This window comes from Mixophyes fleayi, chromosome 7, assembly GCF_038048845.1.
Source record: "Mixophyes fleayi isolate aMixFle1 chromosome 7, aMixFle1.hap1, whole genome shotgun sequence".
In the NCBI taxonomy this organism is placed as follows: domain Eukaryota; kingdom Metazoa; phylum Chordata; class Amphibia; order Anura; family Limnodynastidae; genus Mixophyes; species Mixophyes fleayi.
Window position 1 is genome coordinate 98,387,532 of NC_134408.1, and position 24,075 is coordinate 98,411,606.

Sequence of the window (24,075 nt, forward strand, 5' to 3'; positions counted from 1 at the left end):
CAATACACAGAAAAAAAGAGAAAAAAGAAAGAAAAAAAAAAACCATACAGTCCAATGGTAAAAAAGGCAAAGAATTTTTTTTAAAAAAAATATGAATATGAAAAGATCACTCACTGTACCGTAGGTAACGTTAATTGCGAACTGCTGCTGCATGGTCTAAGTCCAATAGCGTAGAGGAAGATAAGAAGTAGTATGTCTACTCCGTCCTCTATTGTCCAGCTAGAAGTTACATATAGTACATGTACCTGTGTTTACGTCCTGGATTTGTTTGCGCATGCGCCCCGACCTCCGGAGCTCGATCTTCGGCAGTGGCAGCGGCAAGTGTATACAACATGAATTGTAGCCACATGTGCAAATACATATTCTTATTAAAGTTTTTATTTACTGATGTGCTATGTGTAAATTTGTATTGTTATTTTGCCTGCGCTACAGGCTTATACACCAATTGGTTACAACATTATAACCACTGACAAGTGAACTGAATAACATTGATTATTTCGTTACAATGACACCTGTCATTGGTGGTGGATATATTAGGAGAACAGTCAGTTCTTGAAGTTGATGTGTTAGAAGCAGGAAAAATGTGCAAGCGTAAGGATGTGCCAGACGGAGTCCACTTCTTCCTCTGTCCCTCAAGAAACCGTCAAGTGGCATAGTAAGTAAACACAATCATGAATGCTTAAAATATTAATTAACGTATTGGTAAAAATTAGTACTTCAATATGGCATGGAATGTCAATGTACAATAGAATATAACATGTCATTCTGCCATGACATGACACCTTTACCATTAAAATATTGCAAATACCCCTCCCTGTTTTGATTTGCCTTTTCACTGGCATTTCTCATTTGAGAAAACTCCACCAGTGGTGTCAACCCAACCCCTTCCTCATCATGATCTGTACTATGCTCTAAAGTAGAAGCTGTGCTGTGCACACTGGTTCCTTTATGGTGAAGATAGCTGTGTAGAACTGTAGAACACAGCATGCCATCACCACCTTGTCTATATTGTCAAGGCAAAGATTAATGGCGTTTTGAAAAATCCTGAACCTGTGACTTAATATAACAGGTGCATGCTCCACTACTTGCCTTGCTCCTGATAATCTATAGTTTAATATCCTCCTTTCGGGTGTCAGTGCTTTTTTGGGGCAAGATATTAAAATATTAAGTTGGAGTGCAAAAGCTTCATAAGCCACAAATACAAAATGAGGTCCTTATTTTGTTTGAGTATGTGTGTGCAAATTAAGTCTATTGTTTTGAAGCTTAACATGGAAGCACGTCTGTGCCAACACTCCACCATCAAACACCTTTTTTTCCAATGATCATGAAGATGAATTCATAGGTAAGGCAAAAAAAAATGAGTAATTTTTCTCCTGCACAAAACCATGTTGCAGTGCAAGGGGTGCAAATTAGTTTTACTATTTTACACTTAAGTTAAATACAGGCTGTTTTTTCATGCAGTGCACCAATAATTGATAGCTTTATTTGTTTACTGAAACTTAAAGTTGATCTACTACATGCCCCATCCAACTATCAATCTGTCCCACATTTTAAATTTACCTTCCCCTCCAATGCAACATGGTTTTGCCAAGGTGAAGTTACTCATTGTTTTTGCTTTACTTTTCTTAATGAATCGGGCCCATATTTTGTATCCACTATGGCCATCAGGATAATACTGAAGAATCCCTTGTAATTGTACAAATAGGAACCTATTTAGAGGGTGGCATAATTCTCACATGTTTCCCAGAGTTTGGGAAATTCCACATTTCTTCAGCGATCACTTGCCATTCCTCAACCTTTTATGGGAACTATAAAAGATTGTTGTAATGTTAAATCAATTCATGCATCTGTTTCTATCATACTAACTTTTTTACTTTATATTTTTATTTTACAGCCATCTGTCTTCCATCGAGGAGGGATTATGTGATGTGGTGGACAAAACCACGAAGATGCCTGCTCCCACACAAACGAGTTCAGAAGCCACTCGGCAACCCACTAATCATGGTCAAAAACCTGGCAGGAGAGGAAAGAAAAGGCCACGGGAGGCAGACAATACAGAGGTCATGAATCGTCAGATACTGGACTCAGCCAACAGGATTATAGAAATAAAAAAGACAAGTGTGACTTGATGTGTGCGGCCATAGCAATATAAGTGAGACGCTTAGACGCTTAGGGTAGATGCTGAACTATTTATTATGGAGGTCCTTTATAGGGCCAACAGAGGGTAACTCACCCAGTACACGGGGTTGACAGTGTTGTCGCCCCCCTCCCCAAATCATGCCAAAGACTTCTGTAGGCCTGCACCTTCCCCTCTTTTGCTGCTACCTCTCCACAGTCAACATCCACTAATTTTAAGATGCTACAGTACCCCTCCACACCAAGCAGCAGTGCCAGTATGCTGCAATATAGTGGAAGACCTTCATCATTTGAAAATGTTAAACAGCACCACTATGAGCATGTTTGATTTTTATGCATTAAAAAAAATTGTGTTTAAAATCTGTGTATTTTTTGCACACAACTTCAAATATTGTCCCTGAAGAAATTGTATGATGGCTTCACAGGTCTCGGGTGTGATCAGAGCTAGAGGTGAAATAGCTGTGCTGTACCTGAGATCAGCCATTGTCCTTCCAGTAGCCAAAAATCTCACAGTAGCAGCCAGTCTCTGCTAGGCAAATAGGGATCTCCTTGAATATGTGTCCTACTTTTGTATGAGTGGGGGGACCAGTTGCCGCAGCTCCTGGAAAGTAGAGTCATTCATTCATTCCTGAAGTCACCTGGATTATTCTCTCATACTTTTGTTGCATTGGCATAATAGAGAAATCACTCCATCCCCAAAAGCCAGTCTTGGGTCCAACAACTCAAATTTTTTATTCTCTTTTTTTTTTGTCTGTTTATTGTTTACAGTGTTGTCACCATGGCAACAAGCACACAATTTTCTTTAATAGGGCAGGCTCATTATAACAATAACACCTACCTAGTGTACAGTTCTGTAGGGAGTTAACGAATGTAAACCGTACATAAATCAATAAATAACAATGATGCTAGTTCCTCTTCCTGGATGTTTGTGTGCGGTGAGGTTCAGCCTATTATGTAAATTAGTATTATATATTGCTACAGGGACGGTAGATATCTGTAGAGTGTGTATGGAGTCACAATCTTTTCAGCAGATGGTTATGAGAAATGCAGATCTCAGATCTGACGGTAAATCGTGTAGATTTGTACACATGAATCGACGTTGGGCCTTTAATCGTTACATAAGTTGCATCTGAAGTAAGATTGCTTAGATGTGTAGCCAGCTTTATTTTAGTGTGTTGTGTAGTGTTTATATTTTGCTAACTTTGTAATAGGTTAGAATTGTACACTGAACTACTGTAACTGATAAGGTGCTTGCTTTGATTATAACTTGTACTAGACAAAAGCTAACTGATTAGTTGCTGTGGTTCAGTGCAAATTTTTTTTCAGCATTCCTTAACAAAAACACAGGTAACCATAATAACTGTAGTATTTTGCACTGTTACTGATTCTGGATTGCTGGTATTGAGAGTGTGCTCAAAAATCACTATCGCGAACCAGACCAGTGTGTGCTATAAGCATTTGTACTATGTTGGAAAGGAAACAATGAAATGCATGTTTTTTTCTCTTTTGCCAACTTCCCACCCCCACCCAACCCTCAAATCCATTTACTTTGGCAATGTGTTCTGCATTCCTGTGCTCTACACAGCTATGCAATTTTGCTCACCCTTGGCAAACGCACACACAGCAGTTAAGATGTTTTGTCTGTAGAATATATTTTATTAGAATTTGTGTTTAGTATTGACCAACGTACTTTTGATAATAGTTTATTTGCTTCCGTTTCTATCTATTTATTTATCTGATCTTCTGTTCGGGGGGGCCACACAGTCCGTACTTGAACTGTACAGCCACACCTATATTTGATTGAAACCACATATGCTTTCCAAGAAGCCCCACCCTATTGGGGGTGTCTGCATACCAATTTCATAACGTGTAAGGCACACTGAGGATTTTTTGCTACATGAGCAATTTTTTGGAGCAAGAAAAGTAATGCATTCCAATATTCAAAGTACACATGACAAATAAGTGGCTCATTCAATCATTATTTTGTATATGAAGTTAATTGGTTGATATTAAAGAAACAGACAGGGCCAGCTTATTCATAAGATCCACTTGTCTTCTCCAATACTATTACAAAATGCAGTATTTGATACTATTCACACTACTTGACAAATGCATAACTAAATCAACTACACACAGAAAATACTGGGATACCAACCAACATATCTGTTTATAATTGATATTAAAAGTGAAATCAATTATCACACCTTTTGATATTCTGCGGGATGCAGACTACAGTATTTAAATAATATGCAGAAATACATCATACATGCCAACCAGGAGATCCCGGAGGAGAAGGCTTGTGAACAGGGGGTAGGAGGGGGCGTGGTGACGTTGTTGCGTCATCCTAGTCCCACCCCCACTATAACATGCCGAAATTCACGGCATTGCATAGCGGGGGCGTGGCTTAATGATGGGATTAGGCCCCACTCCCATCATTCAATGCCGTGAATTTCAACGAATCTGGTAGGTTTGCCTACTCGTCCGGGAGGACTCCCTGAAATTCGGGAGCCTCCCGTGAATTTCGGGAGAGTAGGCAAGTATGAAATACATAGTAACACCACAACATATTAAGACATGTAATTATACACAGACGGATGCTATTATACATGTTGGAACAATGCCGACACTTATCCTAAGATATTCAAATCACACATATAAGAGAAACAATTTAGTACACTTGCTAGTGAGCTAATTGCATCACGTTGTCTTTTGTAATCTGGAATAAGAGACATATACTGATTCTTTGCTGTTTCTTTCAATAAATGTGCAATTGGACTAAATGGATTGTCCAACTACAAATGAATAAAGGTTGTATAGATTTAGCGTTAAAGGTGCCAATATCATTCATGTAATTTGCCATATCGTTTTAAGAAAATATTGAATTGCTTGTGTTTCCCAAAGCCTTAATTAGTCTCAATTACCTTTTTTTTTACATATAGTACAGGCCTGGCCAATCTGTGGCTCTCCAGCTGTTGTGAAACTAGAAGTCCCATCATGCCTGCCAGTTATCAGATGGCTATCTACTGTCAAAGCATGCTGGGGCTTGTAGTTTCACAACACCTGGCCTAATATAGTGTCTGTTTTCTACCACTAGATTTCATATTGAAGTGATCAATCTGCACGTGTGCCACTTACCCCATTGAAATGTGTTGGGAAAACTTTGTCACCCTAGTAATCCCAATATAATGATATCCGTGTCAATAAGACCCATGCCCTTTATACAGATATAGTATAAATAAGTGCACACAAGGGTGAACATGTTTTATTGAAGTAAAACTCCCTGTCCACTTTATTATAAAATGAATTCTTCTTTTTTTCTATCTTATTGTAGTCCAATGCGAAAATTGTTATCCAGTGGTAAATAAAATAAAAAGCCATAAAGTATACTGTGTCTGAACTAATTGATTGTGAGTGAATTGATCCAGGCATACTTTCTGTGCTCAGACAATCACATGTGGCTCACGGTCCTTCTGTAGCAGGAAAGGGCTGTCTTTTTTGCAATAATCCTTGTCAGGTTCGGCGGCAGGTGATGCTGTCATAACGGTGCCCCTTTCCCCTGTTTGCAATAATCCTTGCCGGTCTCTTACTCTTGTAGTACTCAGCTTTACTTTGCCACATACCACATCCATGGCATATTGTACATAAACTGCCTCGTCTTGAGGTATTGTTATACTCCCGCAACAGATTGTCTCTTGTAAGTAATTTAATTTGTTGGCATTCTTATACAACATCAGTACTAAATGTTTTTCCTATCAGAATTAAGAACAGTCATAGATTCATAGATTAATTACAATTTGGGCGCTGTCCCCTTTCCTGCTCAGGGTTACACCCCACAAATGTCTTTGAACATTATTGCTGCATCCAGCTGATTTCAGTCCATATTACACTCTTGTCACTTCTTAAGCCTACTCTTTATTCTACTTGTGCTACAGATGTGTTGTCACAGCTATACACTTCCAATGTCTTGAATATTTCTCAGGCCAAACATTCTCCCCTCAAGTCTGTAAAATGTACACTTCCAGTACTGTCTATTAAGTCTACTCATACTAAACTTCTACAACTAGTCAAACATGTACCCCCCTAGACTGTCCCCCCCCCTTTTTGTCACCGATGTGTTACATGTGACACAGCCCACAAAAATAAAGGCAGGCAGTTAGGTTGCTTGGCTGATCAGGGGCCTCAGTGGTTGGCAGTACCTCTGCCCCAGCTTTGCCTAATCTTTCTGCACCAACCTTCATCTGCACTACTCCAGTTCCATACGTCCGATATTAGCCATTTTATTAAAATCTCTGCTTACTCCCACAAATTCACCCAGATGTGAAATCTATGATATTACTACAACACATCAAGCAACCAAATGCCTCTATTAGTGGACGTTCTAGACGTTCAGACCTTCTTTGGTAAGATGCCACACGTTCAATTGCATATACAGCAGCTGAAATGTAACCGTTCTTTCTATTGTTGTGTTTATCTACCTGGGTCCTGGGAGGTGACCTCCGTTCCCTTTCCCTCCCCTCCTCCCTTCCTCATTGTTAGCCTTTACTTCTCACCTTTATTGCACAGAGCATTATCTCAAACACGTTACACTTTTAAGTACCTGTTGATCGCTATTGCGTTCTCACTACGTTTGGTATCCTGGCTATATTGACAGTCCTGTGTTATATGTCACTTTGTGTTCACACTCAATGCCTTTATTGTTTGTATTGTTATACCTGAAAATCAAAATAAAGTTGTTAAAAATAAAATGAAAGGCTTACTTAGTGCTCTATAATTATGATGAAGTTAATGTTTTGTAACATACACGACTCACAAATATACTTTTATATCATCCTTTCTCATGAAAAAGTAGATTTTGCTTCTTTAGATCCACCGTCCTTTACATGAGTTTAATGGCTGCATATTTACATTTGTTCTTTGTATCTTTCAGAATTACAAAACACATTTTTCTGCCATCCATTTCTTCACCATGCTGCTTTTAACAAACGTTAGAAACCTCTTATTTATATGTGCTCAATCTCTCACTTCAAAAATAGATTGAGGGAGAAATTCAGTGCAATGAATCAATATTTATTTTGCTGAATGTAATGTTTTGGTGTTGGTCTGGAAATGAAGACTTGTAAATCATTATGGCATGAACATTTATTGTAGATTAAGATTTCTTTTCCAGCCTTGGGTAACCTGTGGTTTTGCAAAGATACAGGGCCTGTCTGTGCTTTTCAGTTCAGACCATTTATTTTCAGTGTGTGTTGATCTTTCTTATCTTACACTCCAACTATTTGGATATATTTACAAAAGTGTTTTAAGGTGAAAAATACAAGCAAGACGAGTCTTGCATAAAGTGCAATCACACAAAAATATAGCAAATCTGTCTCATGGGGCCACAGTTACATAGATGGACATTAAGCTGTACTATTATAATAGCCTTTAGCTTTTTTTTTTCTTCTTAATGCCACAACATATCTGTGTATGCATTGTAATACATTGTTCTTGCATGCCTATGATGTCAGAATTTCATCAAATAATTGATCAGAGATTAGAGCGTGATGCTAGACAGTTGGTAAATATGGTGCAAGTGGGAAAAAAAATAACTAAAACACTTTTAAGCCAAATACACTTTTATATATGTACCCTATACGTTCTGCTGCTATATTCTGTACATGTCAGTATGCACAAGGCTCTTTTGAAAAAAATAAAAAATAAAAATATAAAGAACCAGATTTGCTCTGGAAACATGTCCAGCAAAAAAAAGGTTGGGCATTTGTATCCCAATGGTATTTTCACATGAATTAAAATGGGTTAACAGCCAAACTAACCATCCATGTGTAATCTGAAATCAAAGTATGACTTTTAGAAACAATGTCTGTTGTTTTGTTACATCTTCAAACCAGAATTCAATGTTTTTGAATTATTCAATTTTCTTTTTGTTAAGGAGCCAGGATATTGGGTAAAGATCCATAATCTAGAATACAGAGATGGAGGAATATTAGACCCTGATGACATTGTAGCAGATGTTGTTGAAGACAAAGACAAGGTAAGAGAAAATGTAACTAGTGTTGATTTTAAAGTCTTTTTTTTTGTTTCAAAATGCAAAACACTAAACATGATACTTTTGGGTCTATGGCTGCAAACTCCGTTTCATCACATTGTTTGAGAACACACCTGGTGAACTAGACATATCACACAGCGAGCTCTGTAATAAGGGAAACCATTTCCAGGTACAGGGTACAGTCAGGTTATTGCTCTGGTCCTTTCCATGAGCGCTTTAGTGACAGCACCAGGTGGTGTTTAGGGAATATAATGTACGAATTTAGGGGTCTGTATAACATATTGGACAGTACTGGACTTTTCGAGACTATATGCTGTACTGGACAACTAAGGGCCATATTCTATATTGGGCCGTTGAAGGCGTATATTAGATGACTTGTAATATCCAGGGCAAATTAGGAGTGTATAATAATGTGAATGACATTGTGGAAAAAAAATTGATATTCTGCAGAAAGTGCTTTTAAGCCATCCAGTCTTTTTGTGGTGTGTTTGACCCCGCAATATTCCTGCATAATTGCAACACTTACATCATTACTATGTGCTGTAGAAGACCCTGGTATTCCACTATCTAACTTGTTTGTTTCTTTCCACCTCTAGTCCTCTCGCTATATAATGACACGGTCACATGCAGCCCTGTCCTCACTATAATTATCACACTAGTGGACAGGTTACTGGCTCCCCCATGATCAGCACGCTCATCTCTGGCAGCTGTGAAAGACCTATGATTTAATGGCTATTCTGCATCATTCTGATGATTTGGTTGGCTTATAAAAGTACATACAGATGCCAGGAAATGAGGATTAAATACAATGGGCCTGAGTCATTAAGGCAAAAAAGGAGTAAATGTTCTCTGGGACAAACCATGTTTCAATGCAAGGGGTGCAAATTAGTTTATTATTTTGCACATAAGTTAAATACTGGCTGTTTTTTCATCTAACACACAAATACTTAATAACTTTATTAGTACACTGAAATTTAATGTTGATCTATGACATGCCCTACCCCAGCTATAAATCTGTCTCCACATTTTAAATTTATCTTCCCCTCCAATGCAACATGGTTTTGCCCAAGTGCAAATGATACTCCTTTTTTATGCTTTGCTCTCCTTAATGACTCAGGCCCAATAAGTTATTCAGATGCACTTAAAAAACAAGAAAAAAAACATTATTAAAAAAGAAGCTAAACAGAAAACCCCCTCGCCTCAAAAACTACTTCCTTATCAACCTATTGTTTACCAGCTGCAGCACAACTGTAATCTAAAGTAGACACCAGGCTGGTCTTATTCTGAGGCTAGGTACACATTGGAGGTTTTTCAGCCAATTATCAGGCCAATCACCCAATAAATGACTGCTCAGCCACATATCGCATTAGTTTGTTTACGCACAAGATGGACAACAATCATTCCAAAGTGCCGATTGTCATTTCATTTGGTTGATCGCACGGTTTAATAATCTTGTTCCAGTCACCTTCCGATCATGTAGTGCGTATGCAGGGCAGGATTAAGGGAATGGAGGCCCCTGGGAAAAAGTGGCCTCCATTCCCCTATGAGACCCCCCCCTGTGAGGCCCCCCTGTGAATGCTGCTGCTGGAATACTAAAGCTGGGTACACACTACAGAAATTTCGACCAACATTTTATGCCGAGCGATTTTACATGTGATCCATGTTCCGATCGCTCGGTCCATGGACTGCATACACACTAGTCTTGTTTAGGACGATAAAGGGAAGAGCGGACGTCCCTTTAGTGACTTTTTACAGCCATGTTGTCGTGAGCAATGACTGTAATTTCGTACTCACTGTTGTGGATCGGTCGGTAGTTTATACACACTACTCAGCGGAAACGAGATTGGAACGAAAATATTAAACGGTACGACCAACCAAATGAGGCAATAATCGTCCATTTGGTCCTTTCGACCATCGTGTCACTGCACACACTGACCTGACTTTTGAACGAGAGGTCGTATGTCGGCTGTGTGAGCCGATTATTGGACGAAAACAGTGTAGTGTGTACCCAGCTTTACCCATTGTCAACTGTTGAAGTGTGTATCCTGCCTTTTTTACCTGAAATGTTGAACATAATTTGTTAATGTGCAGTGACCAGTGCATTTGGAGAGAAGAACACTAACACATGTGTATAATCTCATACATACTACATACATACATCATTGGTTATCCTGCAAGTATGGAACAGCATAGGATCACTCCTAGTCAGTCTGTGAGATATTGATCAGCACCTGAATTTATTATACATAGGTTCCCGGGTACATGTTTAACTCCTTCAGTGCCATAGATGTAGGATTTATGTTGTTGTCTGTCCCACACTTTTAAATCCTAAGTCAATGAGCATTAGTTCCCTTAATATTGTAAGATGCAGCTAACTTCTGTGAGCCCAGCTCATGTGTACCTAGTAGGAGCATACCCGATTGCTATTTAGACACATGGGAAAAAATCTGATTGATACTGCTGTCCCTATGTGATATAATGGCACCCTCCTTGACAGCAGGAAATTCATGCAATGTCATCATCCATAAATATCCAGATCATCTCTAGCATCAGAAAATGTGTTTACATTCTTTAACATAGGTTGGGAATGTATATACTTTATCATGTCCAACAATATACAGCATATGCTATATCCAATTAAATCATACTTGGCAACATTAAAAATTTGGGAGACCCCCTGGGAGAGTAAGCAGGTATGGATTAAATACATATATTTGGTATCCCTGAAAATGTTAGAAGTCACAGAATAAAACAAGGGCATATTTTTGGGGTTAAATTAATTACATGAAAGTAGCTAATAATAAAATCACACAAATTCTAAATCTTATATCCATGTGTGATGCCCAGTTATGGTGTCAAAAGATAGCCCTTTCTATCAGTCACAATAATAAATAAAAGGTTGAAAAATGGTGGGCCTCCTGCAGTACAATTTTGGCACAGACCCGTGGCAGCGAATGATTTATACATACGAAATGCTGTGAGCCTCAGAGTTAATGTGTTACCTTTTGCAGATATAATTGTCCATGTTACAGATGATTTTTTGTTATAGTTTAATCTATAATTATCACTGACACAGATGTGAAATTTAAATTGTGTCTCTCTGTTTGCTGCCACCTAGTGGAATGTTGATAAATCACTCGGTTACGCAGAGTCTGTGTGGTCAGCTAGGAAGGTTTACACATTTATTCTTTTGTGCATAAAAATTATTCACTGTCAAGCTATTTTGCCTGCTGGTGCTCCATGTCAATTTTATATTTACAAAGACTACATTTTATATAACATACACAATAATTTAAAACAAAAACATGTATTATTGTGTTTCTCGCTATATATTATAGCTACCCTAATTATTTTAATTTATTTAATTACAAACCTATTTACATTCAGGCAGTCTTTATTCCCCCAACAGCTATCATCCCCATCCCAGAATAAAGTTTGCATATTTTGGCCTAAACATAAATAAATATTATGTTTCAGACGTGGTTGGTAATTGCAATAAAAAGCTGCCTATGGTGCAATGCCAAAACTTTTTTCATAACAGTATTCCAATTCATTCCATTGTAAACTTCTGCCAAGTTCATGACAAATGAAGACTGGGTGACCTGAACTGTATTAAAAAAGGTAAAAATAGTGTAAATAAAAGGGAGGACTTCAGTCAGATGTATGGTAAACGTTTTCTAAATGTGGTTTTGACAGTCAGGCCTCATTTACATTTTTGTATTCTATTTAGATGGTGGCTGAAAACATTTACTAAGTACTAGATAAAAAAAATATAATATTTTTTTTGTTTGAAAACTCTTTTATACTTAACCTTTGAAAGGTCAACACAATACTAAAAAAGTTTTTAACTGAAGTCAAAGTTGATTGTAGAAGGCAAAAATATGATTGCAATGTGTGATTTTACTAGCAGTAAGTCAAACTGTGCCTTAAATTATTTGTCTCATTGCACATTTGGCCATCAAATTTCAAGTGTTTGTCCTAAAGTGTTTCCACTCCCGCCCGAACCACACAACACTGCACGATAAATTGGCCCTGGCTGTTCCAGCTCTGCAAAATATGAATTTATCGATATAGGATGGAGAAACAAAAGTGGAAGTTGGAAATTGTATCACTAAGTTTTTTCCTGTGCAAAATGGACTGTGTAGCTTTAATGGTCATATCTACTTTTGGAAACTTCTCATCTTGAACTGGTTACCCTATCACAATGAGCTTTGCTATGGGTCTCCTTCTGCTAGGCTTACTGCTAGCTTTACAGAAGAGCTGGTACAACACATCTGATGATATGGAGTGCTGTCAGCATGGCTTGGTGGAAATGTTATTATGCCTTCACTGTAGATATTTAATGAGTTTAGCACATAATTGGACAGGAGCAATCCAGTCAGGTGCTGCATACTCTGCACAACCCAAGCTAGCTGCTTCTATTAGTACTAATGCAGTCTGCCAGTGCTCTTTGCTGCATGCTTTTTAATATGACAAACCAGGTAATGGTACAGGGTAAAAGAACCTTGACATGTTTAACATTGTATTTGCATTTGGTGGAAAGCTGAGTACGAGCTATTCTCTGCTTTTAAGCATTTTCCTCGGTGGATAATTAAATGTGCCTAGGTTTAGGATCCTTTAGAGATGGAGGTTATCCTTTTTTAAAGTTCTGTAGCTTGAAATGGATTTCCAAACAACTGGCAACTTTGTCCTGTCGATCAGGAGGTTGGGAGGTATCTCCTGTTCATCGCTGCTTTCCTATCAGAATGAGACAGCAGATCGGTAGAGAGGTTAGGGACATCCAATCTGTGCTGATTTTTACAAGCTTAATTTGCACATGTCCAAATACTAGTCCATCCAAGATGAAAAGGCATCTTAACAGATTCACAATATATGCTTAAAAGAGATCATACCATTACATATATTTAAATGCTTGACATATCCTAAGCTCTTATTATTCAACTCACTATAAGCTTTTGTCATGTGGATTTTCTATATGCTTATTGGCATGAAGATGTGCGTTGGAAAAGATTCTCCTGTATCCACTGCATTATCTTAAATACCCTTTAGTTTTGGTAAATATAGTTTACATGTGTTTTGTGCATGTAATTTGTACTAATCCTATAGAATTAAAACTGCATTCCCAGCAGGAGTCCTTTAATGGACAGCAATGGTTACAATCAATTAGAACCATATGAGTGGTATAGTACACTCCAAATCACAATGCCTAACTCACTAGTCTAAAAGTTTATATTGTTTATCACTTGATGTCTACTCTGTAGTGGTATTATTATTATTATCATTTATTTGTCAAGTCCACAATTATGCACAGCACTGGACAGTGGTGGAACACAAGCATAAAAACCCTATTAAATATAAGGTAGTAACAAGTGCAGACTTGAATTACTGTAAGGGTGAAGTGTTCCACGATTTGAGGACCATGAAAACACAAACTCTTAACTTTTTATTTTTTTAGAAATCTTTATATTACTAGGTTGGGTCTTTTAAATTCTGTCCTTGGCTCAATTTCATCAACACAGGAAGGATATAAAATAAATACCAGGTTGTGGCCCTTTTTGTCATTTTCGATTCTAAGACAAACACCTGTAAAATTGCACTAGGATATTGTTACAACACCCCATAAAACTATCCATGTAATTTATATCCCAATGCCAACTAAGTGTGTTAAATATACAAGTAAGGTACACAGTATATGTTTTTTTTTGTTCTGGTCTCCTATTCTGGGTTTTGTTTTTGACACCATATTTTATTGTTTCAAACATCAGGTTCTTACCATGGTGGGAAACTGTTCAAACATCTCACATCTCCCCAGTGTTAAATCTGTCTTTGTGCTACAGCAACATTATGCAATATTTCACTCTTGTAAATAGCTGTTTCAAAAATCGACTCCTATAAATATTTTTAGCTTGAATTTCTGTTTAAACTACACATAAGTGTGGCTCTCTTAGGCAAAACTGTAATATTGATTCTTGCACAGTCCGCACTTTGGAAACATTTACACTTACCCTATTTCACCAAAAAAGATTAAATCCTATACTTTGCCGTAATGTACCTAATAGCTTATTTAGCTAAAATGCAAAGTAATCAAAGAGAGTGTTGGTTTCTCTTAGCTCACCTTACAATACTATATTTGTTGTGCTCATTACCGTATTTCTACCTTTTATATGTAGCCAAATATAAAATGATACTGAATAAAATAAAAGCACTCTGATTCGTTCACTCACTCTTTTAATTGGTCTACTCTCCTTGATGGCACATATATTAATATGTACAAATCAGAATAACTAATAGGCTGTTGGTTGGAAACATGGAACATAAATAATTCTCATCTACTCATTGGACCCAAAGACACGTTCAGCATAGGACAAATAATGGACAACAGCTGTATATTCATTTTCCTTTCATCTGTTTTACAATTGCAATTTTCTAGCGTTGGATATTGCATATAAAAACTGTCTATGAATAGAAGTAATTATTATGTATGTGCCCAAATATTTTGCCTTGAAATAATTTTATGTTGCATGGTTGATTTACGCTAGTTTATTAATGTGAGATAAATTGAGAATGAAGTTCTGTATATAGGTATGGGACTGTTTGCTTTGAATGTTCGGGACTTGGATATTTTCAGACCAAGGTGGGTTTTTTTTCTGTAATTTGGAGCGCCATGCTTAAAATCTACAAAACCATAATTAAAATGTACCTGTGTCTTACACAATGTTGCCCCTGTGTTCCCCACCTCAATTTTTAAGCCGTGCTCTTTAGAGGGACTGTAGGAAGAGACATTGATATTTTCTGTGGGATGGATATAATCACAGGTCAGCAGCAACTATTTATTTTTTTAGATGCATTCAACTAGATTAGAACGTTTTTTTTTTTGTGTCCAGTTCTTATCTTGTAAGCATTTGGATGTCCCCCAGTGGGTGAAGCTAGAACAAGCTGTAGCCAATCAGATCACTAGACTGCTCACAGATCAGATGATTTCAGGGGGTAAATGTATTAAGTGCCGATTTCTGCAAGTCACTGAAAATCGACGAGTTTGCAGTGAAAACTTAAAGCGGCAATGGCTTTAAAGGCAAAACAATTAGAGTGTTGTAATCTGTAGGTCACAGGAATTACAACATGTATGTGGGCATCAAGCAGGATCTTGAAGCAGTAATGTTAGTTTGAGGTACTAGCGATCTCCAGAAGTTACAGATAAAATAATATAAAACATATTCAAACAGTGCTCTTTTTATACAGTTTCTGACTCATATGTTGGCATGGGGGGAACCAGCCCCTTTTTCGACCAGGCACCAAATAGTCTGAGATATTACATTAAAAGGTAAGCATCAGGATGTAATGTGTTCACTAAACTTGGATTTTAAATGCAAAAAATTTACACCAATCTGTGATTTCCTAAATTAATTGTATCCTCACTTAGAGTGATATGAAACCTAACAGCAGGTCTAACTACCCCCTTCTGTGCGTTCAGGTTAGAGGATGTGTTGGACACTCACACATCAAAAGGCCTAATTACAATGAGATATTTTCTTCAGATAGTTGCAGAAACACCTTTCCTCCAGCATATGCCTATTGCATCAGATATCAATACATTTCTAATACCAAAAATTAGTACATTTGCAGTGTTATACAAAGGCGCTTGCGTCACTAGTTGAAATAAATTCTAAAGTAAGTTGTTTCTACATGATCCAGCCACAGCACCGCTAGGGAATTTCAACATCTAACTGTTTTTGTTTTTTTTCTTTTTTGGCCTTTCAAACATCCTGTATGCCTGGTCTCTGGATAAAAGATTCCATAACTCTATTAAATGTTGTTGTTTGTTTGTTTTTGTTTTTTGCTTCTTCTAGAAACCCAACATTATTCACAATTTGAAGTATCACCATAAATTATGTTTTTTGTCCATCATTTTTAAACCAGAAAATTATATTTTTTATTTCAAAGATAAAGTTGTCACTTTTCTTCATCTCATTTGATAGACAAGTTATATTTAGATGAAACAGCTCATATTTGTTGAAATATGCTATCGCACTGACACGCAATACATATTCGAATGGCTGGTTTTAGAGTTTTTATTAGTAGTTGAAATATGTCATTAAGTGCATTGCACATCTTTTACTCCCCAACATATTCCATGCTCCACCGATGAAGATCACTTATGTTTATTGTCTATTTGCAGACTGCACTGAAAACAGCCACCCTAGAAGCAGTTTTTAATGCTTCCTCTGCAGTTTTTAAGTGCTTCAGTAATGATGCGAAACAGGGGGAGTGAGTATTGAAGCAGTATGATTTGTTGGACACGTTATCTGAATATATGTAGTTTAGATAGTGTCAGCAGTCACTTTACATTATTAGTACATTAGGAAGTCGTTCTTTCGCAGGTTGTGTTATATACTCCATATATAGCAATCCTATAACCTGTCTTTCTTTATGAACAATATGCCTCTCTCACAAAATTATACAAATGAGAAAGTTTTTGTCATTTGTATGTCAATTGGATTCTGTTCATTTTCTCTGATCCTTTTTTCAAATGTTTAATGTTTCTTATACTAAAGAAAGTGTTTTAGTATAGATGCGGGTTTATATGTATACACTTATTTTATTCAATTAAATATCTAAGGCCTTGTTCCCATTTGTATCTTAGTGAGTTTTGGTTGTGGTGCACCTGCGTGTTCAGTAATTAGCGCAGTGTCATATGGGCAAATAAGAATAGATGACACATTTCATTGTTTGCTTTTTCTTTTCATTTTCTTTTAAACATTCACATTAACAGAAAACAAACCCAAACTACATGTTGGCTTATATATAATTTACAAATATACATACCTCCTAACTTTCGAAGGCAGCAAATCAAGACATATTCAATTCTCGGCGGAAACTCAAAAATCTTGCGCTCCGCGCACTATTACCGTAAAAAACGTTATTACAGTAGTTTTCTTGCTGGATTTCAGCTCGCAGCTCCCTGAGCCGAGAGCTGAAATCCAGCTTACTATTACCGTAATAACGGTAATAGTTTTAACGCCGTGGAAAACGGAGATTATTGAATATTGCCCCATAGAGTAGGATGTAATTGTGTAATGCTTGGACACAACAACATCACTTTACGCCTCAGAGGCGTGCCTAGTATTCTGAAGCACTAGATTGTTCCTACCCCCCCTTAGCCCCCCTCTTCACTCCGTAAAAACAAACATGTGTTGTAGAGGAAGATACTTTCCTAGACGTAGCACTTTATTAATAATCCCATTGAAGGCCACTGCAATCAGCCTATTTTAGCCAGAAATGGTTAATGGCAGAAAACAGTGGCATGAACTCAACTGCTACAAATATAAATAGAATGGTAAATATCGGGAGCTCTGTCTTGTATTGTTATTGTTGTCGTTGATTTGTTATTTAATACAACACTCTGCAATGTATGGGAACTTTTACCCATATATTTGTGAATATTTTAAATGAGCCATTCTTAAGAGGAATCTTGTTTTTTTATGTATGATGGTCCCTTTAAGAATTAATGATTCTTTCTCCATTCCCTATATTATGGATTACTCCTTAATCTGCACCACACTCAGGCTTGAGTCATTAAGGAGAGTAAAGCATAAATATGGAGTAAGCTTGCACCTGGGCAAAACCATGTTGCATTGGAGGGGGAGGTAAATAATTATAAGATGTGTTGGAAGATTTGAGTTGGGGTTGGGCATGACCTAGAAAATCGTTAAATTTCCACGTAAAAATAAAGCTTTCAAATATTATTGTGCTACATGAAAAAGCAACTAGTATTTAACTTATATCTCAGAGTGGTAGTGAGAAACTGCTCTACCTGAAATTTTGTATTTGCAAGGGTTTTTTTTTTTTCAAATGCATAGATATAAATGCATACTTACCTACTTCCTGGACCTCACACACCTATTATTGTATTCTGACGGTTGTGTTATGTGAGCAACAATGCATTTGTTGTAACTAATATATATATATATATATATATATATATATATATATAAACATGTCATCTGATACTTTTGATACCCTTAATAACCAGTATGAATAGAGAATAAACATTTATAAAAATTAAGTCTCGTAACTTGAAGGGATACACATTTTTTAGGTAATGGGAGGAGATATTATCAGGTATCTTCCTCATTATGGCTCAGTAGCTTACATGTAGCTCATCTGAAGAACTATTTTGTTAGGAAAGCACAACAGGCTGGGGCTTTAAATACATGGGACCTCATATTGCAAATAAAATGCTTGCACTGTTTGATGGTTCTTTAATCTTAGAAGCTGTTTGATGGGTGACCTTGTTATTATTTTCATGTAATGAGGAATCATTTATCTGGAATTACAGCAGTTTCCTGCCACAGGGTTGCTTGTAATCTGTCTGCTGTATCATCATTGAATGAAGCCCTGTTTATTGCAAACCGAATTGAATCGTACCATCATTATCTTTTACATTTTACTGACATATTATTATGGAATCAACAGATGAGACTTGGCTTTCTAATTGCCTGAAACCTATCGAAATTCTTCACGATGCGCACTGGATAGAATAATAAAAGGTTATGTGAAAACATGCCTCAAGTCTGAATATGTATGGAGGATCAAATTAAAAACTGTCCTCTAATCTCATACAATAAACTGTTGACAGGGAATATTTTGCCTGCCTAGCAAGAACAAAGTACACAATTTATCATGGCAGTTTATTGCTTGCAGTGAACGATGATCTACCATTCGTGGACATTACTTTAGTAATGAGAGATTTTTTATTTAGCCTTACCACGTTAATACTAATTAAAGGGACAGTGTGGCTTTTTGGCCCCATACAAATTATTTGTTGCAGTAGTGTGCATTTTATTCATATGCTGAAATATAAAAAATAGCTCTATGTTAAAATCTGGAGGAGCTAGAAATTATTATCACTCTTTATTGATCAAGAAGCAAAATTTTATACCATGTTGTACATCATAGTGGTTGACTATATTTGCACAACCCCCATCTTAAAATGTAGGTGGAGGCCCCGCATTGGGTATAATCTGTTCCCTGAAGCCAAGAAAATGGTGCTACTTATAGATACAAACAAGTATAATACATGCAACCTCTTTTGACTTTTTTGAATTCGGTCAGGTGATTAAAAAATCAATTGTGTTTTCATGTGTTTAAGTTAGATTCATTGTTCCCTCTCTCTCACACTCTCTCTTCTGTCTCACACTCTCTCTTCTCTCTCACACTCTCTCTTCTCTCTCACACTCTCTCTCTCTCTATGACAGTGCAACATAAAATAGAGAGATAAGCACTTGAGCAACTATTTAGTTGGACACTAAGCCTTTTTACCTCTGGGGGCAATATTAAATTACATAACATTTCAGGGATGTGCAAATTGTTACAAGCCATTTATTAACCTTACATCTCACAAGCTGGGCCCACTGCTTCATGTTTTTATGTATGATTTTTCTTTTATGATTTTATGATACCATTTATCATTTTACAATACCAACTGGCCAGTGCTGCAGATTTTTGTGATGCCTTACAAATAAACAAACATGGTGTGTGTTTTAAAGTAGAACTAGATGGTGTAAACATATATATTGTATTTAATACAAATAATAAATGGTACTCACACTAATTTCTACATAGTACAATGTATTATGTAATGTATTATGTAGAAATGGGTGTAAATACTATCTCACCTTTCCATGAGTGTTATAGCCCCGGCATTTAGACAGAGGATGACTGAGAAGTTGCCTGCTGCCATACTCACATGCCAAATGATAGACTTAGATTTACATATACTGTAATGTATGTTATGCACTATATGGACAAAAGTATTTGGACGCTTGACCATTACACCAACAGGGACTGTAATGACACTGTATTCAAATACATATACTTTAATGTGGAGTTGGTCCCCCTTTTGCAGCGAGAACAGCTTCCACTCTTCTTTAAAAGCTTTCCACAAGATGTTTGAGTGCTTCTGTGGGAATTTGTGCCCATTCATTCTATAGAGCATTTATGAGGTCAGGCCCTGATTTTGGACGAGAAGGCCTGTCTCACAATCTCCATTCCAGTTTATTCCAATGGTGTTTGATGGGGTTGAGGTCAGGGCTCTGTGCGGGCCAGTCATGTTCTTTCCCAAACTGTTGCCACAAAGTTGAAAGCATAGCATTGTCCAAAATGACTTGGTATGCTGAAGCATTAAGATTGCCCTTCACTGGAGATAAGCTTGCGCCGCACAGTTTTTGTGCTTACATTAATGCCAGTGAAAGTTTGGAACTGTTCAGCTATATAATCAGCAGAGCGTTGGTGACTTTTACACACCATGCGGCTTAGCAGTCATTGACCCCGCTCTATGACTTTACGTGGTCTTCCACTTCGTGGCTGAGTTGCTGCTGTTCCTAAACGCTTCCACTTTCTAATAATATCACTTACAGTTGTTTGTGGAATATCCAGCAGGGATGAAATTTCACGAACCGTCTTATTGCAAAGGTGACATCCTATCACAGTACCGTGCTTGAAGTCACTGAGCTCTTCAGAATGACCCATTTTGTATCTCAAATATTTACAAATGGAGACTGCTTGGCCAGGTGCTTGATTTTATACACCTCTGGCAACAGGTCCGATTGAAACACCTCAATTCAATAATTAACAGGTGTGGCCAAATATTTGTTCATAGGGGGGTATTCAATTGTTGCTCCGGGCACCATCGGAACGAGCGCGTTAAAACTATTACCATTTATACGGTAATTACTCGCTCAATTTCAGCTCACAGCTCCCTGAGCAGCAAGCTGAAATTGAGCGAGTAAATTACCGTATGAACGGTAATTACGCGCAATATTACCGTATAAACGGTAATAGTTTTAACGCGCTCGTTCCGGCGGCGCCCGGAGCAACAATTGAATACCCCCCATATAGTGTATATCACACTTTTTACAATAAAAAAAAAAGAATAGCACATACATTATAAAATTATTTTTTTTTGTTCAGTGCATAGCAGTTTATAGAGATTTTTACATGTATGGAATGAATTCTTATTAGATGCAGTTTTAAAACAAAATTTTCACTTTCACATTTTGTATAATCTTGCATGTGAGCATTCTTGTTTAAATATTTTATATTTTCCCTTCAAGCTGAATGTTTTAGAGCTGCAGGTTTCAGAAGATTCCATTTTTCTTGAGGCAACTCTCCAGCTCTCAAAGTCACCTGTTGCACAGTATAGTAGCAGAGGGCATGCACGAGACCTTGAAGACTTGGCTGTCAGAGACCCAGTTCCAAAGAAAGTCTGGTGTCAAACTTTGACTCCTGGCACTCTAATTGCTAGATAATGCCAGCCAATTGATTGGCTGCTAAATCCTTAATAGAAGGCTTATTATCATCACCATCAACATTTATTTATATAATGTGAGCAGATTCCGTAGCGCTTTTCAATTGGGAACAAACAGTAATAAAACAATACTGGGTAATACATACAGAGAGGTAAGAGTGTCCTGCTCACAAGCTTACAATCTATGAAACGCTATTGATTTTCAACAGTTTTCCACCTCTCTCCAACACCTTCTCTCCCCAATTTCTACATTCTCCTCCCCTGATCGGGCAGTACCCCATTTTCATCAAACCCTAGCAACTGCTCTGAATCACGTGGCTCCAGCGACACTACATACTTCGCGTAGAATTCTTTGCCAACCGTGGCACACTACAGTAACACGAACTCTACAAAAACTTTCTCGTAAAGCAGAACGTCACTGGCGTAAATATTGTGCCTCTAATGATTTCATCACATATACTGATATCTACCACTCCTACAGAAATGCTCTGGACACTGCTAAACAAGCATACTACCGATCTCTCATCTATGCTCAGGCTTCTAACCCCAAACGCCTCTTTAACACATTTAACTCTCGTCTGAATCCTCCTGCCCCAAATCCTCCAACTAACATCAGTGCACAGGATCTTGCTTCCTATTTCAAGGACAAAATAGATAAGATCAGGCTTGAAATGGTATCTCCCTTGACAAGCAATCTGCTCAATTCCTTTGTAGCACCCTCTGACACTCTCTCTTCATTTGATCCCACAAATGAAGAGGAAGTTTCTACTCTCTTCTCATCTTCCTACTCCTCCTCCTGTCCTCTTGATCCCATTCCCTCACAAATGGGTATGTCCCTGTCTCCTGTGCTCATTCCCCCTCTAACTAAAATCTGTAATCTATCTCTTTCTACTGGTATTTTTCCATCTATATTCAAGCATGTAGTGATTACTCCCATTTTAAAAAAACAGAATTCTGACCCTAACTCTCTCATAAATTACCGCCCCATCTCCCAGCTCCCATGCCCCTCCAAGCTTCTCAAGAGAATTGCCTACACACGCCTCACACACTTTCTTACAGCAAACAACTTATTGGATCCTCTTCAGTCAGGCTTTCACTCTCAACACTCCACAGAGACTGCGCTGACCAAAGTTGTCAATGATTTGATCACAGCAAAAAATAATAACCAATACTCTCTTCTAATTTTCCTGGATCTCTCTGCTGCATTTGACACTGTTGACCACTCTCTCCTCATACAAACGCTGCAATCCCTAGGTCTTGAAGGCACTGTCCTATCCTGGTTCTCATCCTACCTATCTAATCGCTCTTTCAGTGTTAATTTCTCTGGATCCACCTCTGCTCCGCTTCCTTTATCAGTTGGAGTACCACAAGGCTCAGTCCTAGGTCCTCTGCTATTCTCTATCTACACCACTTCTCTTGGAAAACTAATAAGCTCCTTTGGATTTCAGTATCATCTTTATGCGGATGATACACAAATTTATCTATCCTCTCCTGATCTTTCACCATCTGTGTTGTCTTGCGTTACTGACTGTCTTTCTGCCATTTCATCTTGGATGTCTTCCCGCCAACTCAAACTCAATCTTTCAAAAACTGAATTAATAATATTCCCACCCAAGAACAGAAGCTTCCTGCCTGACATTTCTATTTCTGTCGATAACATGACCATAAATCCCACCCCGCAAGCTCGTTGCCTAGGTGTAATCCTTGATTCACAACTGTTGTTTATTCCCCACATCAACTCTATATCTAAATCATGTTACATACACCTCAAGAACATTTCCAGAATACGCACATATCTGACACAAGACACCGCAAAAACATTAATTCATGCACTCATCATCTCCCGCATCGACTATTGCAATTCCCTCCTTACTGGTCTTCCCAAAGTCAGACTTGAATCCCTACAATCTATTTTGCACGCAGCGGCTAGACTGATTTTCCTTACAAACCGTTATTCCTCTGCTGAGCCACTCTGTCAGTCTCTACATTGGCTGCCTGTATTTCAACGAATCCAATATAAAATTCTTCTACTAACATACAAGGCCATCAACAAAATTGCACCGACATACATTTCCTCACTTGTCTCGAAATATCTCCCTACTCGACACCTCCGTTCTGCACAAGATCTACGTCTCTCCTCCACTCTCATCGCATCCTCCCATTCTCGGTTACAGGATTTTTTCCGGGCTGCACCTACTTTGCGGAATTCCCTCCCTCGCACAGTAAGACTTTCCTCTAGTCTTCAAACCTTCAAGCGTTCACTGAAAACCCACCTCTTCAGACAAGGTTAGGATATTCCTCAACCATCATCTTAATTTCCCTAGATTACCCTATTGCCATCCTCTACACTGCTAACGCAAGACAACAACCTTCTGACCAACATTGCAACACACACAGCCCACTCAGTACTTTTACCTTTGTAGTCTGGCTGGTCCATTGGGCAATATGATGTAGCACATGCCCTTGTGTTTCTAACTCCCATTGTCCTATAGATTGTAAGCTTTCGAGCAGGGTTCTCTTACCTCTCTGTCTGTATGTATTACCCAGTATTGTCTTATTAATGTTTGTTCCCAATTGTAAAGCGCTA

At 37.8% G+C, this 24,075-nt stretch overlaps 1 protein-coding gene across 4 annotated transcripts in view; it reads left to right on the plus strand.

Annotated features, from left to right (window-relative positions):
• PARD3B (par-3 family cell polarity regulator beta) overlaps positions 1 to 24,075 on the plus strand; it is a 1,062,783-nt gene that overhangs the window by 60,322 nt on the left and 978,386 nt on the right. For all 4 annotated transcript variants that reach the window (XM_075180190.1, XM_075180191.1, XM_075180192.1 and 1 more), the window contains exon 2: positions 8,066 to 8,167. In XM_075180190.1, the coding sequence (XP_075036291.1) occupies positions 8,066 to 8,167 (102 nt within the window). The remainder of the gene's footprint in view (positions 1 to 8,065; positions 8,168 to 24,075) is intronic.